Source organism: Pseudorasbora parva, chromosome 23, assembly GCF_024679245.1.
Source record: "Pseudorasbora parva isolate DD20220531a chromosome 23, ASM2467924v1, whole genome shotgun sequence".
NCBI classification, from domain to species: domain Eukaryota; kingdom Metazoa; phylum Chordata; class Actinopteri; order Cypriniformes; family Gobionidae; genus Pseudorasbora; species Pseudorasbora parva.
The window spans coordinates 32,956,455-32,976,222 of NC_090194.1; the positions used below are offsets into that span (position 1 = coordinate 32,956,455).

The 19,768-nt window shown below is 41.3% G+C and overlaps 1 protein-coding gene across 4 annotated transcripts in view; it reads left to right on the plus strand.

The window, feature by feature from the left end:
* zmiz2 (zinc finger, MIZ-type containing 2) overlaps positions 1-19,768 on the plus strand; it is a 52,851-nt gene that overhangs the window by 12,270 nt on the left and 20,813 nt on the right. For 3 of the 4 annotated variants that reach the window (XM_067433762.1, XM_067433761.1, XM_067433764.1), the window contains exon 2: positions 19,478-19,583. In XM_067433762.1, the coding sequence (XP_067289863.1) occupies positions 19,534-19,583 (50 nt within the window). In that variant the 5' untranslated portion in view covers positions 19,478-19,533. Of the gene's footprint in view, positions 1-19,124; positions 19,400-19,477; positions 19,584-19,768 lie in introns of those variants that run through there. The other variant, XM_067433763.1, reaches the window with a different exon arrangement.

Sequence of the window (19,768 nt, forward strand, 5' to 3'; positions counted from 1 at the left end):
GAATGTTTCTAATCTTGTGTGTCTGCCAAAGGGACGCTGAGTGAGCATCCTCCTTTTGATAAGCCTCTCTGTATAGGGAGTTTTCTCAGATTTTTTTGTGTTCAGTCTTAATGATGAACATGCTAGCAATTCGAACCAATTAAGAGAGAGAACCATAGTAGTTTAAAGAGTTTCTTCAACTAAAAGTGAAATTGTGTTGGCCTTATTTCTTCTGTGTTCCGCAGAAGAAACAGTGTCAGGTTTGGTGCTATATGAGGCTGAGTATTACATTTTGCGTGAACTGTCTCTTTAAACTTGTAAGGCAAAAATATGGACATAGTGTTCGTGACGTGACCCATAGGATTCTGAAGTGCAGTTTTGAAGCGTAAAGTGGAGACGAGCTGGCCGTTGCCATCTTTCCAGCGCGTCATCACACGTCACGCCCGGATAACAGAAAATGGGCAAAGAGGCGGGATGTGGGCGGAGCTTAGGTGGCACGATGACTAACAGACAGTGGATAAATGGCTATCCACCTGTCACTCAAGTGGCCACGCCCTTAATTATGCAGAACTTTAAGGCTTTATATAATGTAAACGAATGAGTTATATAAAAATTCACCCCCCTCACAGTTGTCATGAAGGGCAAAATTAGCCGCACAGACCAAAACCACAATTTGTAACAGGCTGTTAAATATTTTTCTGCTGTAAAGTTAGGCATTTTAACATGTGGCTCAATGAGATTATGCTCCATTCTGGAACCTGTCTCTAGTAGCCAGTCGATGAATTGCAGTTTAAGTCACTTCCGTATTGGCTTCAAGAGAAACTGGGGGAGTTTGCTGCTTGTTTAGCGGTTAGCACATGTACTCAAGACACATTGAGCTGTAGTGCTCATAGCAGTGATTCGGGTACTGGACATGACTTTCCTCTTTGTGTATTAGCTTACAACTAGCAAGAAGACTGAAAATAATAATAAAGTTACATCTACAGATCATTTAACTAACATGGCACATAAAACAAGAACCTTCGTTCTTAAAACGAGCCGCCCAGCACTGATAACAGCAGAATCATATCAGAAAGATGAGGTGTTGTGCGTCGCTCGGGTTTGTGCAGGAAAACCGGATGCGTTTGTCAAAATGAATATTTCCTCTTTCTCATCTGCAATGTCAGCCGCTGTCTAATCTTCCCATCAGTGTCGCGCCGGCCTCTGACGCAGGTCCTTCACCGCTCTGTCCTGCCACAAGGCAACTCCCCAAACAGGCTTGTTTCCATCTTATCTGGCCACCAGAGAGAAGCGCTCTATGTCATCATTCACACCCTCCATATGGCGCACCTCCCCGTGTGAGGACGGCAAGGCACAATTCATCATTATAAAGACAAAAAGAGGGCAGGGGGTGTGTTGGTAAGTGTGTGTATATATATATATGTGTATGTATATATATATATATGTGTATGTATATATATGTGTATGCATGTATGTATGTATGTATATATATATATATATGTATGTATGTATGTATGTATGTGTATATATATAAAATGAAGGAAATAATATAATTAATACAATTAGATTTAAAATGTATATATTAGTATTAATATATGGAATATATTAATGTTAATATTTACATTTTAAATATAATTATATTAATTATATTACTTTAATTGTTTAAATATCTTTTTATTATTATTCTTATTATTAGTTATTACTTTAAGCAGTAAATGGGGCACTTGTCAAGTAAAGTGTTATATTTAAATCATTTGATCAACATTTACATCTTGGTGATGATTTAAAAACATAATTACTTGTAACATTATGTGGGGGGAATCATTTTTTGACACCCTGGCTTCTTTGCTTCTGTTGATCATTTGCTTATTAGTGCGCCACAGCTTTTGAGTCTGATTTGAATTACAGGCAAATCGCTCTGCGACAACCGGAAATTCTCCTTTCGACCGAACCGCGAGCGCACATTTCGCTTCTCACAACCCTTCCCTAGTATCCCTACCAAGGCCGTCTTTCTGCAGTAATGAGCTGTTCCTCTGGTTCCTCCTCAGGCTGTGGCGGCAGTGGTGTTGTCTGGTTACTGTGGAGTGGACACAACCCAGCAAGGTCGCTTGGGTTAATGGATTCTCTGTTCTCAGTGACAGGGACACCGTGGGCCCTGATAGATGCCTCATTAGCCCTGCATCTCTATCCTGCCTCTCCGCTCGCCTTCTGTGAGCGAACAAAGCGGATGGTGAAGTGAAAGAGTCTGATTGTTGAGACGAGAAAGTTGTTGTGCAACCGACTCGTTTCCAGCAACAGACTGTGTGTCTTCATGGTTCAGCTTAATAATTTACTGATTGGCATCGGCTGAAATGGCATGTTTGTTCTTGCTTCTTGTTAGCGAAGGTTATCGTTTCTCTGCGCACCCTTGCCAAGACTTTGTCTAAAATTGATATGCCGCTCAAGTCATGGGTTCTTCACAGAGCCATTTTTTTCTTAGAAAGCACCTCTGAAAGAAGCCATGCAGAAACGGTCATTATTATAAAATGCCGTTTTAACTTTTCCACCTGGATGAAAGTGCAAGATGCAAGTTGTGTTTCTCAACAGCAGCACCACCCAGGAAAGGGACCTGCCTTAACTTGCTTTTTCAAGTGCTTTTATAAGTATCCAAAGATAGATTTATCACACTAATGCTTTTAACACCCACAATTTCTGGGTGAGGACAAAGGTGACTGACGTTCAGGCCCTGTGTTGCCCTTAGCCCCGGCTGGCAGGATGACAAGGTGAGAGTCCGGACAGCGACTCCCGGAGGCCAGAGCGGCTTAGCCAGCATCACCTCTCCGTCTGCTCGCTACAGACAAAACGAACAGGGTGTCGGGTTTGGCTGACCCTTAACCCCCTCTCTTCATCATAAGCTGGCTGTGTAAAACAGTCATACTGTTACAGGCTTGTTGACGGTGCTGGAGCCGGTACCAGATCTGGGCTGAATAAAATCTGCTCCGCACCAGCCCCTTAAACCTGCTAGTCTTGAACCAGGCACCAGTACAGTCAGACGGCAGGATTAGGAGAGCTACTCACTTTGTAGTTTTTTTTAATTATAATTTTTTATATTATCCATGCATTGGATTATTTGCATTTCATTGAAATATTATTTTGATTGTAGTCAACAAAACATTTTATTTGACTATACTGAAATATTTATTTCATATAATTTTTATATATAATATTGTTTACATGTATTTTTTATTATTTAGTTAATATACTTTAAGCATTATTTATTATTAATACACAATTTTTTTAATTTCCTATTTCTTGTCAAATAAATTCAAACATGTTATCGTCATTTAAAATATAATTCATAAATAATTGTTTAAATTGTTCAAACCACATTGTGATGACTTAAAAGTGAGAGGTTGCATTACTTTGGATGTTAAGTTCTTAACTAGGAGACTCTAAAGACTCTAGTGCTCTAAAGAAAAGATGGAAAAGAGGTTTTCGGTGCTGATGGGGGAATTGGATGGTAACATGCCTATCAGTCAGTTGATCTGGGATAGGTTGGTTTGTATCTGTTGCCCCTGACAGCTTTACCCGCACAGGTGCTCTCAGCGTCTGCTCTGTGTCTGTGTGAGTGATGGAGAAGCAGTATTCCTGGCTTTTCTCTACCTCAGATCTCTTATTTAGACAGCTTCCACACTCAGTAGATCTGTTAGGAGAGAGGCCACAGTGTGTGTTTATGGTTAAGGGGGTGTGCGTGCATTTGTCAGACTGAAACAGTGAGTCAGGGCAGGGGTGGGACACACTGACACTGTGTAAAGCCCCAGCAGAATTGCAACTGACCTGTTCCTCTGACGTCGTTTAACCACGTACACAAACCGGCTGCTCTCGCAGGCCCTTAAAGTCTTGACCACAGTACACCCACAACCTGAGAAAACAGAGGTGTAGTGCCGTTTCGTCAAACGGACCACTGTGACTAATGTTTTGTCACATGTTTGTGTTGGTTCATGCTAGGCTACTTGAATGCTCATGCGCTGTAGCTTCCTGTAACAGCAGCAGAATGTTTTCCTGCCTTCTGAGCAGCGATTTCCTTTAGCTGATTAGTGGGTTGGAGTAATGACTGTGCACAGGGTTCATTCACCTGCCACTGCATCATTCCTTGCCAAATACTGCCTGATCAACTGATGGGCTGTATGCTTGCAAAGTGTGTGTTTGGAAAGATGAAGTGCTGGGCCTACATGCTATGTGTAACCTTTCATTGAAGTACAAGAGTTGAAAGTGAGGGGTAAATCACATTATGAAACAAATGCTTTTCTCCAAAACACATTGGCCATAATTATTGGCATCCTTTTTAAATACTTTTTGCAACCCCCTTTTGCCAAGATAAGATAAGTCTTCTCCTATAATGCCTGATGAGTTGACAAAATCAGAGGCTATTCCTATATATATATTAGTAGTGGGCTGTTATTGTGCTACCTTAACGTGAGACTCTTATCGGGCGATAAAAACAAATATATTGGCGTTAATCTATTCTCAGGGTGCGTTCACACTTGTAGTTCGGTTAGTTTGGTTCGTTTGGTCCGGACCAAAAAACAAAAACAAAACTTAATAGTCCTGGTCCGCTTAGCGTTCACATGGGCATTTTTAACAGCGAACCTAAAGTTACCGAACCAAAGGCATAGGGAGACGCTCACAACCTGATTGGTCGGCTTATATGACGTAGGAGCTGCTTACCGAACATTCAAAACAATGCTGTGTGCGGATTACACGCGGGCATTTTATGCGTGTACATATGGCATTATTTTTTACCAGAGAACTCATGAAGAGCTCATGAAATGCTCAAAACATCCAAAACAACGCTGTGTGCTGGATTAAACGCGATCATTTTATGCGTGTACATGTGGCATTATTTTTTCCTGCTGAGAATTCATGAAGAGCTCATAAAATGTTCAAAACATTCAAAACAGCATCAGTATTTCCTCCGTTGTGCAGAAAAGAGACGGCTGTTCTGTCGTCTGTACCTGCTAATAATGGGCAACACAGGAACTTTGATGAGAAGAGCCAGGTATGCTTTTTGTGTGTTTTTTCTAGCATTTTCGAAACATGCTCGTCTGATCAAATATTGATGAGGCACTTCCTCGTTGCTCCACGTTTGCCCTCTAACGTTAAAGTTACTCATTTTGGATACACCGATCTTTCCGCGTCGTCAAATCAGCTGCATGCGTCACATCTTGTGACATTATACGTCCGGTGAAGCAGTCGATTCTGTTCCCTTCCGGAATTCCTGTTCCCCCCTCAACGAAGCATGTCTGTTGGCACAGCTGGGTGTACGGAAAGCAAAAAAGGCCAAAAGTGTTGGCGCTACTTCCAAATGTCAAAATGTAAAATGTGACAAACACCTGTGACCATCTAACCAAAGCCTTAGTAAACAATACATTGAAATCGATAATACACTTTAAAATTCACAAGAAATAAGCAGGGTTAAACTGCGGTTCTAAAAACCAGTTTTCAAAACAAAACAAAAAAAACCTTTTTGAACCTTTCGGCTTCCCGTACGTCCAGTTGTGCTTTGTGCTCACGTTATTTCTGACGGTACGCATGGTAACTCGGCAACTACGAGTGACTCGCAGTGTATTTGCGTAAAGGGAAACAGACATTCCGAAGGGAACAGAATCGACTGCTTCACCGGTTTTTGGTCCGTTTACATGTCTTTGGACCGTGTTGCGTTCATATATCAATCGAATCGCACCAGAGTTCGTTTGGAAGCGGACCAAGACCCATCTTTGTAGCGGTCTCGGTCCGCTTGTTTGGTGCGCACCGGGGTTCGGATGGCAGCGTTCACATATGTTCAAATGAACCGCACTAACTGAGCAATCGCAACAGGGTTAGTTTTAATCGAACCAAACATGACAAGTGTGAACGCACCCTCAAAGTCGGGGTTGGGAGCTGGGTCTATACTACGCAAGCTATGATGACTTCCACTTTGATTTTAGCCAAATTGCTTGGTAGGGGCGGGAACGAGTCTTCAATCCTGTGTATATGCCTACTGTGAAATTAACACCACATCAAACGTGACGTGCTAACATGCATGCTGCTATGAAGCTGCTGGGTTATACGGTTTTATAAAAGCTATTTATTTGTTGTAAAGTGTAATGATCAGCTCAGAAAAATAAATTCTTGTCAGGCGCAGTTGAAGTATAAAGTGCCTTGGACAAACGGTGTCAAGATGAGATGGTGTAGCCAGGCTATGTCTGTCATTATTCCAACATTATCTTCATAACTTCTTACGAAATAAAAATTGTACCCCTCAGAAAAATGAACTTTCCTGTCTTGTCAACATTATAGCCTACTGTGAGTGCGGCGAACGCTTTTCAGCAGTGGTGAAGGCGCGCGCTGAATATCACGTCATATAAGGACGCACAGTCAAAAGTAATTGGTACTGGTCGTTTACATGGTGCAATTTTTCATTTGATCGGTTCATGAAAAGGTTTATCCCACTCTTCTCAAACCGATTACGATTTCATTTGGTTTGGGCATTTTAATTCCGATTGAAGTCCTCCATGAAAATGCTATTATTTGGGTAGCAGACACATTATAATAACACATTCTGAATGCCTTTGGCAGAAGTCAGATAAGCCATTTTAATCTAGATTAATTCCAAAATTAATGTAGATTAAAAACAATTATCTATGCTCATCTCAAATATATATATGTGATACTGTATATGTGTGTGTGTGTGTGTGTGTATATATACATATATATATATATATATATATATATATATATATATATATATATATATATATATATATATATATATATATATATATATATATATATACACATACACACTTATATACAACACACACAACCTTGAGGCGGATGGGCTACAACAGCAGTAAACCCCACCCGGTACCACTCATCTCCACTACAAATAGGAAAAAGAGGCTACCGTTTGGACAGTTGGAAGACTGGAAAAATGTTGCCTGGTCTAATGAGTCTCGATTTCTGTTGAGACATTCAGATGGTAGAGTCAGATTTTAGCGTAAACAGAATGAGAGCATGGATCCATCATGCCTTGTTACCACCGTGCAGGCTGGTGGTGGTGGTGTAATGGTGTGGGGGATGTTTTCTTGGCACACTTTAGGCCCCTTAGTGCCAATTGGGCATCGTTTAAATGCCACGGCCTACCTAAGCATTGTTTCTGACCATGTCCATCCCTTTATGACCACCATGTACCCATCCTCTGATGGCTACTTCTAGCAGGATAATGCAACATGTCACAAAGCTCGAATCATTTCAAATTGGTTCTTGAACATGACAATGAGTTCACTGTACTAAAAAATCCTCCACAGTCACCAGATCTCAACCCAATAGAGCATCTTTGGGATGTGGTGGAACGGGAGCTTCGTGCCCTGGATGTTCATCCCACAAATCTCCATCAACTGCAAGATGCTATCCTATCAATATGGGCCAACATTTCTAAAGAATGCTTTCAGCAGCTTGTTGAATCAATGCCACATAGAATTAAGGCAGTTCTGAAGCCGAAAGAGGGTCGAACACAGTATTACTTTGGTGTTCCTAATAATCCTTTTATTAGGTATTAGTGCTGCAACGACGCGTCGACGTCATCGATGACGTCGACTACGGAAATACGTCGACGTTCGTGAAATGCGCCGACGCGTCGTGTCAGGCGTTCATCTCGCGTAATGTTGGCTTCTGCTCCTGGTTCTATCACAAAAACCTAGACCGCGAATATCAAAAGTATGGGAATACTTTAAACAGAGGCCAAACAGTGTTTCCCACACATAGACTAATTTGTGGCGGACTGCCACATAATCAATAACGGCCGCCACATTCGTCATTCATTCATTTTTACGCTATTTAAAAGACACACGCATATTCGTTTAGCTCTCTCCGCCCTTTTGCGCGTCTCTTACTCACTCACACACACACGCGTTGCATTCGACCGTAAAACAAGTTTTATTGCATTTTGGCGCATTTAGACATAGCTTTTAAAACCAGAGCAGCTGAATAACAGAGTTGCGACACGCCTTCATCACGCGGCAGCGCGCGGTCACGGCGCTCATATAATTCTAAACAAACCAGCGCGGTGTCAATCAATACAGACCAGTGTTTCCCAACCGGGATCCCGAGCAAAAGTTGCGGGGACGCACTTACACTTCGGTTCATCTCGCATCTGATGACGCATCTTTAATATGGGTTGTAACTTGAAAATAATGCTGTATGTATGTTTCTGTCGATGGATACACGTGCTGACTCCTCAGGTATACACTACAACAACAGCGATAATAAAAGAAAAACGTGGGCAAAACGGTCTCTCTTTGTAAACTTTATAAAACGCATGCGAGTGCTGCTGTACGTCCGAATATGAGCAGTCATTTTCACCGTCATCACCCCCGTGTAGCCAGAAGACGCGAATGAGAAGATGTCTTTGTGCACTCGTCCCAAAGCGCGCAAATATTGAGTTATCTTTCAAATCCTGTGCTTAAACGGACAAACTCACAAAAAGTATGTCAAAATGTCATAGCCTACTCTATGCCTTAAGTGAACTTTATACAGAAAATACGACGACTATCCGTGGGTCTTAAAGGGGCAGTAGCATTCACTGCTGTCTGTTTAATGTCAAACAAAAGATAAAGACATCACTCACTGCTCCTGACTGAATAGCTTAAAGTTTAATAAGGATTATTTTTTTAATTTTATACAGTTAAATATTTTATACAAAAATAAATGTGGTTATTTTACTTTGATTACTTAATTCCATTTCTCTACCTAAAAACTAATGTTAGACCTACCTGAAAATCCTGAAAAGCATTGTTTATTTTATTCTCATCTTTGCTCAATAGTATTTATTTGTGCTGCTGCTTCTATTTAAGTTATCTGTTCTTATGTTCTTTATTTTCATTTGACAGTAGTCCTTTTTCCCCTGAACATAGAAAATACCGAACTGTACTGAAACGTGAACCTAAAACCGTGATACAAAGCGAACCGTGAGCAGTCTGTACTGTTACACCTCTAGCGTAACTTATGCGAGGGGGTGCCACAGAATTGTGAAAAATTTCAAAGGGTAAACAAATTAATCGTTAGATTAGTTGACTAATCGAAAAATAATCGTTAGATTAGTCAACAGAAAAAATAATCGTTAGTTGCAGCTCTATTAGGTATGTATGCATGTATGTATGTATGTATGTATGTATGTGTATATATATATATATATATATATATATATATATATATATATATATATATATATATATATATATATATATATATCTATATAAGGGATGCAACAATACAGTTAGTCCACGGTTCAATACATACCTCGGTTTTTAACAACGGTTTTCGGTTCTGTTTTTTTGCTATTCTATTCTTAGGCGACAGGAACAGAAAAAGGTTATGAAGAAAAGGTTTTTATTGTAATACTCTTTCTTTGTTTTACTTAAAAGACTTGGAAAAACCTTACTTAAAACGTAACTTCACTTTAAAAAAAAAACTTGTACACATTCCTGGTGTATTGTATAATATAAAATAAATATATATAAAGATTTACAGTGGCAGCTCAGAGATGTACAGCAGCATTTAAGTACGAAATTAAATGAATAAATGTAGGCTGAAATTAAAACTATAGTCTTCAATATGTAATATACATTAATTGACAGCTACTGTACACTTTATTCAAGAGCAGTGAGGGATTTTTCTCTTTGTATTTAGTTGTTTTATTTACATAATTTTAGATGTGATCTGTCCCTTTAAGGACTACTGTTCTCAATTACTGCACTGCTAGACCTGTTCGTGACCTGTTCACTATCACACAGTCACACACACGATTTTACTTACACTTTAGACATAACCGACTGTGTTTGTGTATGTTAACCTTGTGTGTATTTGACAGTATTAGCGCAGCAAGACTCAGTCCAGTAATCACGTGTTTGACAGGCGCACGCGCTCAGCACATGTAAAACGCAAATGAAATGTTTAATCGGCAAGGCTTTAAAACACGGCTAACACCCCCTAACTTTAGTGCATATGATTGGATATTTCGTCATATCAGCGCAAAGACTCACAGGCACACTCCAAAAGAGGCGAAATAAACTGAGAGGAATATCTCAAACAAAGAGAAATAGTAATAATTTATTAAATGCAAAACCGAAAACACTGCAATTTACAAGCGTGTATTGAACCGTTGATGCCGTACCGAACGGTTCAATATTATATTGAGTATTGTGACATCCCTTTTTATATATATAATTAATTGATCAGTATAACATATATTAATATATATATATATATATATATATATATATATATATATATATATATATATATATATATATATATTGGAATTCAAATAAATGTGTGTGTATAAATAAATATACTTATGTATGTATTAGTTTATTTGATATAGGCTAGTTTGATAATGCTTCTAAAATTCAAATTCATTTTGCAAATTTTGTTCCTAGAAAAGCCCCTGGATTTCATCAGGGATTGGTGGTGTGACCATGAAAGTTTTGGGCCGTGGTTTTCTTCAGGCATTTGGTCACAGGGCAGGTGTTGTTTTTTTCCCCCATTTCAAGCCACACCTCATCATGAATGGACAAAATAAATGAGCAAAACGGCAAATTGCTCAATTAGTCGCAAATGCTTCAGGGCGTGGGCAAGCTTTTTCATCAAACTTTTCTTTTTGGATGCAGGTGTGATGGTGGTTTGTGGTGTTCAGAATCAGCTTGACAATGTCTTTGCGTGTACACTCAGCCCAGGCTCTGTGTGTGAGCTGTCTTTGTGAAGAGCCTCGTCATGATTGGTCCCATGATTGCAGCTAGTCATCAGCAGGGGAGCTTCTTTATGCAAGCGTATTTGTTGCTTTGGATGAGTAGGGCTCGTCACGTTCTTTAGAATAAGATACGGATGAACCTTGCTCGCTTTCAAGTCCCTCATTGATTTGAGAGGCCACCCACTCATCTGTAGGAAGTATAGCATTATGTGAGGATGCCAAAGCCTTGGAAACACAGACAGTCAAAACACTTCCATTAGAGTAACAGCTCTGCCTCAATCCCAGCAGAAGCTCTTTTACTGCCCCACGGAAGCCGCACGGCAAGCGTCGTTCTCTGATAACGGAGCGGAGGGGCCGCCGTCGGCCGGCAGAAAGCTGTCTCTATGCAAGTCTCCATCGAGTGGCTGTGTCACCGTTCATCAGCCAAACCATCAGTCAGTCAACCTGTTTTTCCCTCTACACCAGCGAGGGAGAGAAAGACACTGCTGTATGCTGAGTGAGTCACGTTGCAGCGGAGAGCGAGCGAGAGAGACACACACACACACACACACACACACACACACACACGGAGCAGCTGAGCATTGAAGTCAGACAAGTTTATCAAGCGGAGGCCCTTGAACGAACCAGCCAGCTCTGCTTTTGGAAAGGACAGTCAGAGGCGTAACAAAGTCATTAAAGGAGAATCAATACAATATGATGCAATTTGCATTCGGTGCTGCTCGATTCGAGCGAGCACAAACGGGGGAAATGGGTTTTAGCGCGGTGAGGCTTGGGCTCTTATAGACCGTGCACTGATGCCCGTGAAGAAATCTGATATCGGCCAAATGAATGTGCTCCATTGTGCACTTCCACTCAATCTTTTCTCGTCTCAGAGAATGACGATGCAACTTGATTGCTTTGCTAATAACCTATGAACACTGGTGCGTTTCGGCTGCGTTCTTTCGTTACTCACATATTCTGGCATAAAAATACAATGCACGTTCCTAGTCGTTTTTCTCTAGGAATGCCTTGTTGGGTCTTTCCACCAAGAATATCTCCAAGTATTGTGATTGGCAGTGGAGAACCCCGGGACGCTCCTGCCCTCGCAGTCGGAGGGAAGACGAGAAGCAGAAACGAGTGTGATAGTTTTATGGCGATGAGGTAAGCCTCGTGGCGACTGGCTTTTTTCCCCCCGACTTTGGATCCAAAGAGATTTTAAGACGGAAGATCGCAGAGGAACGGTAAAGATCTTGACCTGGAGAGACCCGGAATAAATCTGCTGAGTGAAGATAGTCACGGCCTTTTCTGTTCTACCGCTACGTACTTGCTCTAGTCTGGCGCCTCGCCGCTCCTCCAGACACAAACAAACGTACAAACTGCTCGCAGATGTGTTATGAAACATGGATGCTCCTTACATTCCTTGTTGGTGATGTCACTGTAGTATCGTTTGGAATTTAGTCTCGTGAGTGTGTTGCATTTAAAAGGAGTTCACCAAAAATCTGTCACACTTTACTCAACCTTGTGTCATTCCTATCCCAAACCTGTATGACTGACTTCCTTCTGTGATACGCAGATAAGATATTTTGACCTAATTATCAGTGTTGTGTATGTGGGTCGTTGACAAATAAGGCGTTTTTTAATCATCTTTTTGTGTAATACATATTTTTAAATCATGAAAAATGTGTTTAAACAACATTTAAAAAGTGTTTCAGTACAACCAAATAGTTGTATCAAACCTAAACCATTAACCATTTAGTGTTAAGATAACACAACATAAAATATGTATTTAAATATACTGAAAAATGAATTAAAGCTAAATAGGTTTATAGGTTAATTTTTCAAGTTAAAAGGAAATAATGCACTTGGGAAAAATATGCAACGTCATACACACACGTTTGTTTTTGTGAAATGTTTTTTTTAAACATTTCATAGGTGCAATGGTTTTTATACTGTACAAACTGTATTTTCGATCCCCTTACACTGCCCCTACCCATCACAGGAAACATTTTTACTTTCTCAACAAAAAAAATCTCTAATTCTCTATGATTTTTTGAAAAATGGGGACATGGGTAATATCCTCATATTTGTAATCCTTGTAATACCTATGTCATACCCATGTCATTATACACATTTGTGTCCTGATATTTCACACACACACACACACACACACACACACACACACACACACACACACACACACACACACACAGAGAGAAAGAGTGAGTGAGTGTTTCTGACGTTTTGGGTGAAATATTCCTTAAAGCTTTAAGCTTCTTTGTAGCATTATTGGACTAAAATCCACCTGTCATCACCCGAGAATCACTTTAAAGCAAACTCTTGAAGTTCATGAACTTTTAACTGAAACTGACTCAGAATAATTGGATGCTGACGTGCTGTTGAGTGTTCAAAAGCCTTCTGGATCTCTTGCATCTGGCTTTGCTCTCATAGGTGTATACCAGGATAAGGCTGTGTACAAAAACCGGTTGTTCTTTACTTTCTGTTTGCAACTAATGAATTTATTCAAAGGGAGGTGGCGGACCGTCTTGTACACACTCTTTAAGTACTGTATGTGTTGAGAACACCGGCAAACATGGGCCTGGACACCACCAAATAAAGCCGACCTACAAGGTGGCATGCGCTACACACACACACAAACAGCAGCGTGGTTTGCGTCGCCTCCTGAGAGCAACTCCTCTATATCCATCTACCAACACTGGGATTCAGGTTACGTTTGCATATTTTTCCATGTCAGTCTTTGTTGTGTGCTGAACTTGCATCACACAATCTGCACCAAGGCCTAAAGGTGAAGCGAGTTTATTATGGAATGATGCAGGTATGAGTTTAGCTGGGAACTTTCACCTTTTTTTGTCTCTACAAAGAATCAAATTTCCATTTTCATTATTTATGCTCATTACATTTCAATTTGTGGATCGGTTGTGGATGTTTGCTGCCCTAAAGGCGACACATTGAATGCAATGTCAATTTATCTGTACTCAAAAACTGACCCAGCACTCTACTTCAGCTGACAAGTCACAACAATTAACGGCACAAGCAGAGGCATGTTTTTATTGCAGTGATACAGAAATATGTCTCTCAAATATGTATGCGTTGATGCATTTATTGCAGCAATCATTATTAGGCAATTTGTTTGTGATCTTCCTGATTTCTCAGGTAAGAGATATCATCAGTGTTCTTCGCGGTTCCTCCGTATATTGCAGTGTCCCGTTTTTCCCTTGATTTTACTTAATGGATTTCTCTCTCTGTCTTTTTATATCCACAATAATCTTGATTATAGTCTGTTCTTGCTTAAAATTTGAACTTCACATTCTTTGCTGCAGCGCCATTGCTGGTGTTGAGACACTTTAAGCCAGAGAGCACGAGCATGTGTGTGTTTGTGTGCACATGTGTGGAGGAATGCGTTATCAGGCCCAGCCTTCCTGTGGTTCCTAATCCTCTGTCCCCTTCCCCAGCCCCCCCCCCCCCCCCCCCCCCCTCTCTCTCTCTCTCTCTCTCTCTCTCTCTCTCTCTCTCTCTCTGGCAGCTTCTCTGCTCGGGCTTCAGCTCCGTGGGGGAGGGGTAGGCCTAACCATGTGACCCAAGGCGCTCCCCCATTTGGCAGGCAGACGAATAGTGGTTTTTGGACATGCGGGTCTTTAGCTACCACTGTTCTTACTCATGCACTGGGATGTCCTTCACTTTAAGTACTGGCTTTCATGTTAACAAGTGTCATATTAAATAGAAACATTTGGAAAGATGGTGTTCTACTGAAGTTGAAGCTGTGTTTTATTTATTAGAAGATGTATGTCATAGCTCTCGGATGTGTTTGTATGCATTTAGCTACTGCAGTATTTAATTTAGTTATTTAAATATTTTTTTCATTAATTAATTCATTTAAAAAATTGTTTTACTCTGTCATTGTTAGATTAAGTTCAGTTTTCACATTGTTTTCCCCCTCCCAGAATTTTAGTTAATTTTAGTATTTTAAGGCTGCCAAAGTTACATTAATGCATGAACTTGTATTTATTTATTTTTAAATAAAATCTTTTTTTCTATTATTATTATTATTATTATTATTTAAAACTAAAATGAAGTGTTTTCGGCCATTCTTGTTATTTTCGTTAATTTCACGAATTTTTGTTTTAGTTTTTCCAGTTTTATTTTCATTAAATTTTTAAGACCAATAACAAAATTTTCTTCGGCACTCTAATGCTGCGTTCACCGCACACGAATGGCGTGAATAAATCTTGCTATTCGTGCGAAGTTGGACGCGTGAACATTCACTATACAACAGACGCCAATTCGCGTCATGGGAGGGGCTTCTGCCAGGCAGCGGCAGTCGGCAGAAGGACTAGCTGAGTTAAGGCTGCTCTCTCCGGGGGCTCAGCCGCTGATCTCCTGGGTCTCACACCTCCGAAAACGCCAGATCAAATTTTCAAATAGGAGCTTTTAATAAAATAAACTACATATTCGAGCTTTAAACAACTACATTCTCACCTGAAAAACTATTAAATCTACATTTTGTGACACAATAACAGTAGTATTTTTAAATTACTCTGGCCTATCTGTCACTTCACCACGTGACACCAGTAAGCAGGCTCCTCATTGGTTAACGCGGTGCGAATATCCGCCAAAGTTCAGATTTTTCAACTTGAACGATCACGCGTTCAAAACGCTCAATTCGCGTGATCCTTGCCGCGTCATTCGTGCGAATCGCACCGCAGAATGCCTATTCGCGTCTCTGCATTGACTTAACATGTAAATCACTCGCGCGAATCGCGTCATTTGCGTGCGGTGTGAAGGCAGCATAAAAGCATTGTGAAAGTTATGCTTCTAAAAACGACTTGCCTTCGATTTTATTTGGATAAACAGGTGACAGTCCCGCTGCAAACTCAAATCACCTTTGATTCAGAGCTGTAAATTCTATTTGGTGCTGCTAGTGATGCAGAAAATGTACATTGTAGCTTAAAAAAGTGCCTGAAAATGTAAATACAGGTGTGGTGCAATAATCCTTTTTTTTCCAGTCTTGGTCGTTCTCCGAATACTGTCCTAACCTGTGCGTTTCCCGGTTCTGTCCTCTGAGAGAGAGCTGTAGAGTCCCTGTAGAGAGCTGAATCTGCACTTCATTTCAAGAGCGCTGACACGCAGGCATTTCTCTGGCCTATCAGAAATCAAAGGCCTGCAAGCTTTTGTGTGCTGCTTGGCAAAAAAGCTGAGGCGTTTCGTACCCTTAACGGTCACACCCCTGCGGTGCCATCTTGTCCTACTGTCCTAGACTGAGTGTTCCTGTCGGATGGGTACAGGAAGAGACATGGACAGGCCTAAAAGTGTTTGCCGTGCAAGAGAAGTAGAGTAGAGAAAGTTATAAGTGAGGGAAATGGTACGAGAAGGAAAGGATGGTCCATGTGTTGGAGGAATTGGAGAAAGGGAGGGAAGCCCAGCAGGAACAGGTCACTGCAGGCCAGGGGTGGAACAAGAGGAAAAGAGAGGAGGGGGTTAGATGGAGCCCAGCAGTAAAGAACAGCGTGTTCTGTTCATTCCAGGGCAAGAACTGTTTGTGCTGTTATCCGTCACTCACTGAAGGGAAAGCAATAAGCAAAGATGCTGAGACGTGTTATTTCACAGCACAAAATAAGATCTGGTGCTTCAAAAGAGTACGCGTGTCCTTTGCTGATGGTTTGAACAAACCTCGGCTTGAGGTTGCACTTATCACGTGTGCGGTGTTGGGATGTTTACTTTGGTGTCCGCGTATGTCCATGTTTGAAATTGGATTTTTGTGTTTCTCTACTAAGAAAATGTCTGATGACTCATCTTACACTTAGGGTCGTGTGCAAATTTTTGTCCAATCAGATGCTCTCTAGAATGAGAATGTAGCATTGTAAAGGCTAGTACCAAGTTGAACTTGTTGCAATAGGAAATATGTCAACACAGGAAAGAAAGCCATATCATAGGGTCCGCGCGCGTGTGTGTGTGTTCCTCGCGCATCATATCATGTTTCTAGAGCGGATAGATTAGGTTGTCCACTGTTTGAATAGATGCTCCTTCATTGAATGATTGTTCCAATATGAGAGATTAATTATTACAGGGGTGGGCTGAACAGTACTGGGCTAATTAACTACCATTAATGCTCATCACTCTGCAGTTAATTCATCTGGAAAGCTATAAGGTAATGCTTTTCATTAGCCTGACAAGCCAGACCCACATCAAGATGTTTGGTCTGGAAACTCACCATTGACAGGGCTCAATCCATGGGGCGGATAAACTGTTGTCTTTCAAACTCCCTCTGCACGCGATAGGATAGCGCTACACCAACCGGAGCAACGACGGTGAAACGGAGCTTGTTGATAGATTAAACATTCGCCGTATCCGGTCAGCAAAACTCAGAACACATCTTCCCTTCTTAAGAATGACTTCAGTGCTGTTCTTTGTTCTTTTCTCAGAGAAAAGCTTAACTCCAAGTCTTCCAGAGTCGCAGTCAAAGCTGATTCGACAGACCGCCGTTTGCCAGTTTCTGTGTTTACTAGAAGCACGCAAACACAACTCGGCCGTCGTCGTTATGGCCCCGCCCCCCGACTCTATACACGATGTGATTGGCCCGGCAAGAGTTTGGCGGTTACAGCTCAGAAGGGTATTGACAGTTGCTAGACGACACTCACGGGCAGATTAGATTTGCTGCCGCTAGGGTGCGTCTAGATTTCTAGGCTAGCTTTTCATAGATACAACCAGAAAAAAAATCAGAAGTAGTTTAATTTTTTGCCTTAATACAAAGAACTGATGCTGATTAGTGTTTTTTGCTTTCATGTTGGGAGACTTGGTGTGGGCTTTTTTGATTGTTGGACCAGTTGGAAAGCACTCTCAATATTACCTAGCAACCACATAGTAACACCCTAGCATTGTGGCATTGAATTTTTTGCTAGGGCAAACACCACTAAATGTTATATTATATTTTATATAATATATAGCATGTCATTGAGATTAAAATGTAATAACCTAATGCTGCATGCTAATCTCATTATTTTCTAAATATAAATAACTTCTAAATATTTTTAATTTATTTTGTTTTCTGGCCAATTGTTTATTAATTAGTTTAAGTACATCATTTAATGTATTATTATTATTATATATTTTTATAATATATTTATCATTAAAAAAAATCTTAATGTAAAATGAAGTTTTTCATGATTCTCCAATAATCAATATGGAAATCATCCTAATCAACCCAATAATGACAACCAAAAAAAATCTGGTAAAAAGTAGAAATAAGAATTTTTTTTGTTTGTGATCACCTATATATTATGCATCCCTAGTTGTAAGAACATGCACCAGCCATAAATAGGCAAACCCTGCAGCATAACATCGCGAAGAGGCTGAAATCAGTCGCAGGTTTAATAAACGGCTCTTTACGCGGACGGGGCTGGTGTAATTGCTAATGAACACGACCACACGAGCATGTAAATATTGCTAAGCCTGCTTCAGTCAAGTGGTTATCAAAACACGACAATGGAGGATCTCATTTTGTCGCTGCCGCCCGCCTCCCTTTCTCTTCCTCTGCTCGATCCTCTCATTATCCCTGTAGGTGAAGCTTTCTCTGATCAACTCTGTCACTCCTTTGAGCGACTCTTCTTCCAGCCCACCCCCCTCGACTCATCCACCTTTCTTTTCCAGCTGTGGGGTGTCTGACCTAAATCTGTAAGGAAGGAGAAGAAAATGGAAGGAGAGAGAGGGAGAGCGTTAGAGGTGTGGGGCGGCTGACAGCCACTGATGTTGGTGGCAAATTACTGATTTTAATTATTATTTAAAAAAAGACTTAATTCTCCACTAATGATGAATGATTTTTCTAGTAATGTTGGCGTCTGACCTAAAGAGGGATGTTGAGGGGAGGGTGTTAAGGGTGTGGGGCGGATGACAGCCATTGATGTTGGTGGCAAATTAGCATGTGTGCTAATCAAGCTTCACCCCCGATAGCGGAGACAGACGGAGAGGCAGTGGGGTGGGGCGAAGGGGGTCTTGTTGTCATTATTAACGTTGTTCAATCTAAATGGACACGCACAAAGAAGCACCCTCCTTGGTCGGAACAAGCTCCCTGGTCGCTTAAATAATTGAGCGGGGTTGAAGGCGTTATCTTTGCAGAGGGCTCGAATCTCAAAGTGACGGCGGCCATGAGAACCTCGGCGCTTCCACATCTTTTCTTTTTTGAAATCAAAGCGCTATAAATAGCCCTCTCCCTCCCTCCTTCCCTCCCTCCCCGGCTTCTCCCGTCGACGCAGAGCATGAGGATCCTGCAGTAAGACATAGCTTTCGGGGTCGTTCAGGAACGCACGGGTTATGACCCGTTGCCCTGTTTCAAAGCTCACGCTCTGCACCGGCTTTTGTCTCGGGCGATGCAGTCTCGAGAATTCTTGCACACCGACTGCGGTGCAGCAGCCCGAGAGATGCCACATGCTGTCAAATCTTGCTCCTTTGTGTGCGGCGCTGGGTGCTTTTTTAACTGTGATTGGTGGAAAGGTTCCAACTCAAGGAAGCGATTGCAAAACCCACCCTATCAAAGCACAGAGAAAGATGTGCTGGCGCAGTCAGTTGTTGATTAACCCCTCGTGCCTCTGGGCAGAACCGCAGTCATCTGAGAGCCCTGAGAAATTGGTTAAAGCCACTACAGCGGCATAAGCGTCTGCCTCAGTGAGTCAAAGCGGAACTGAGCCTTTGTTTTGATTGAGTCCTGTCACTCTAACATGTCTGTCTTTCTTTTTTTCGCAGACTGCCTGTTAGGTTGAGGAGATTCGGGGTGCCCCATAGACCCCTAGGTTCCTCCGATGAACCCCATCAACTCCATGAAACCTGCCCTGCCTCCAACGCCACACAGGTCAGTTGCTCCTGCACGTCAACCGCGAGTCAAAGTGTGACTCGCGCCCACTGTTTCCTCTCTAACGACATTGTGAACTCTCAAACTGACACCTGCTTCCCTGAGCGCTGCATCTAACAGTCTAAACCCTACCGCTGATGTTTTGATTGTTGATTTTGCATATTTTAACTACTGTTTGGTAATAG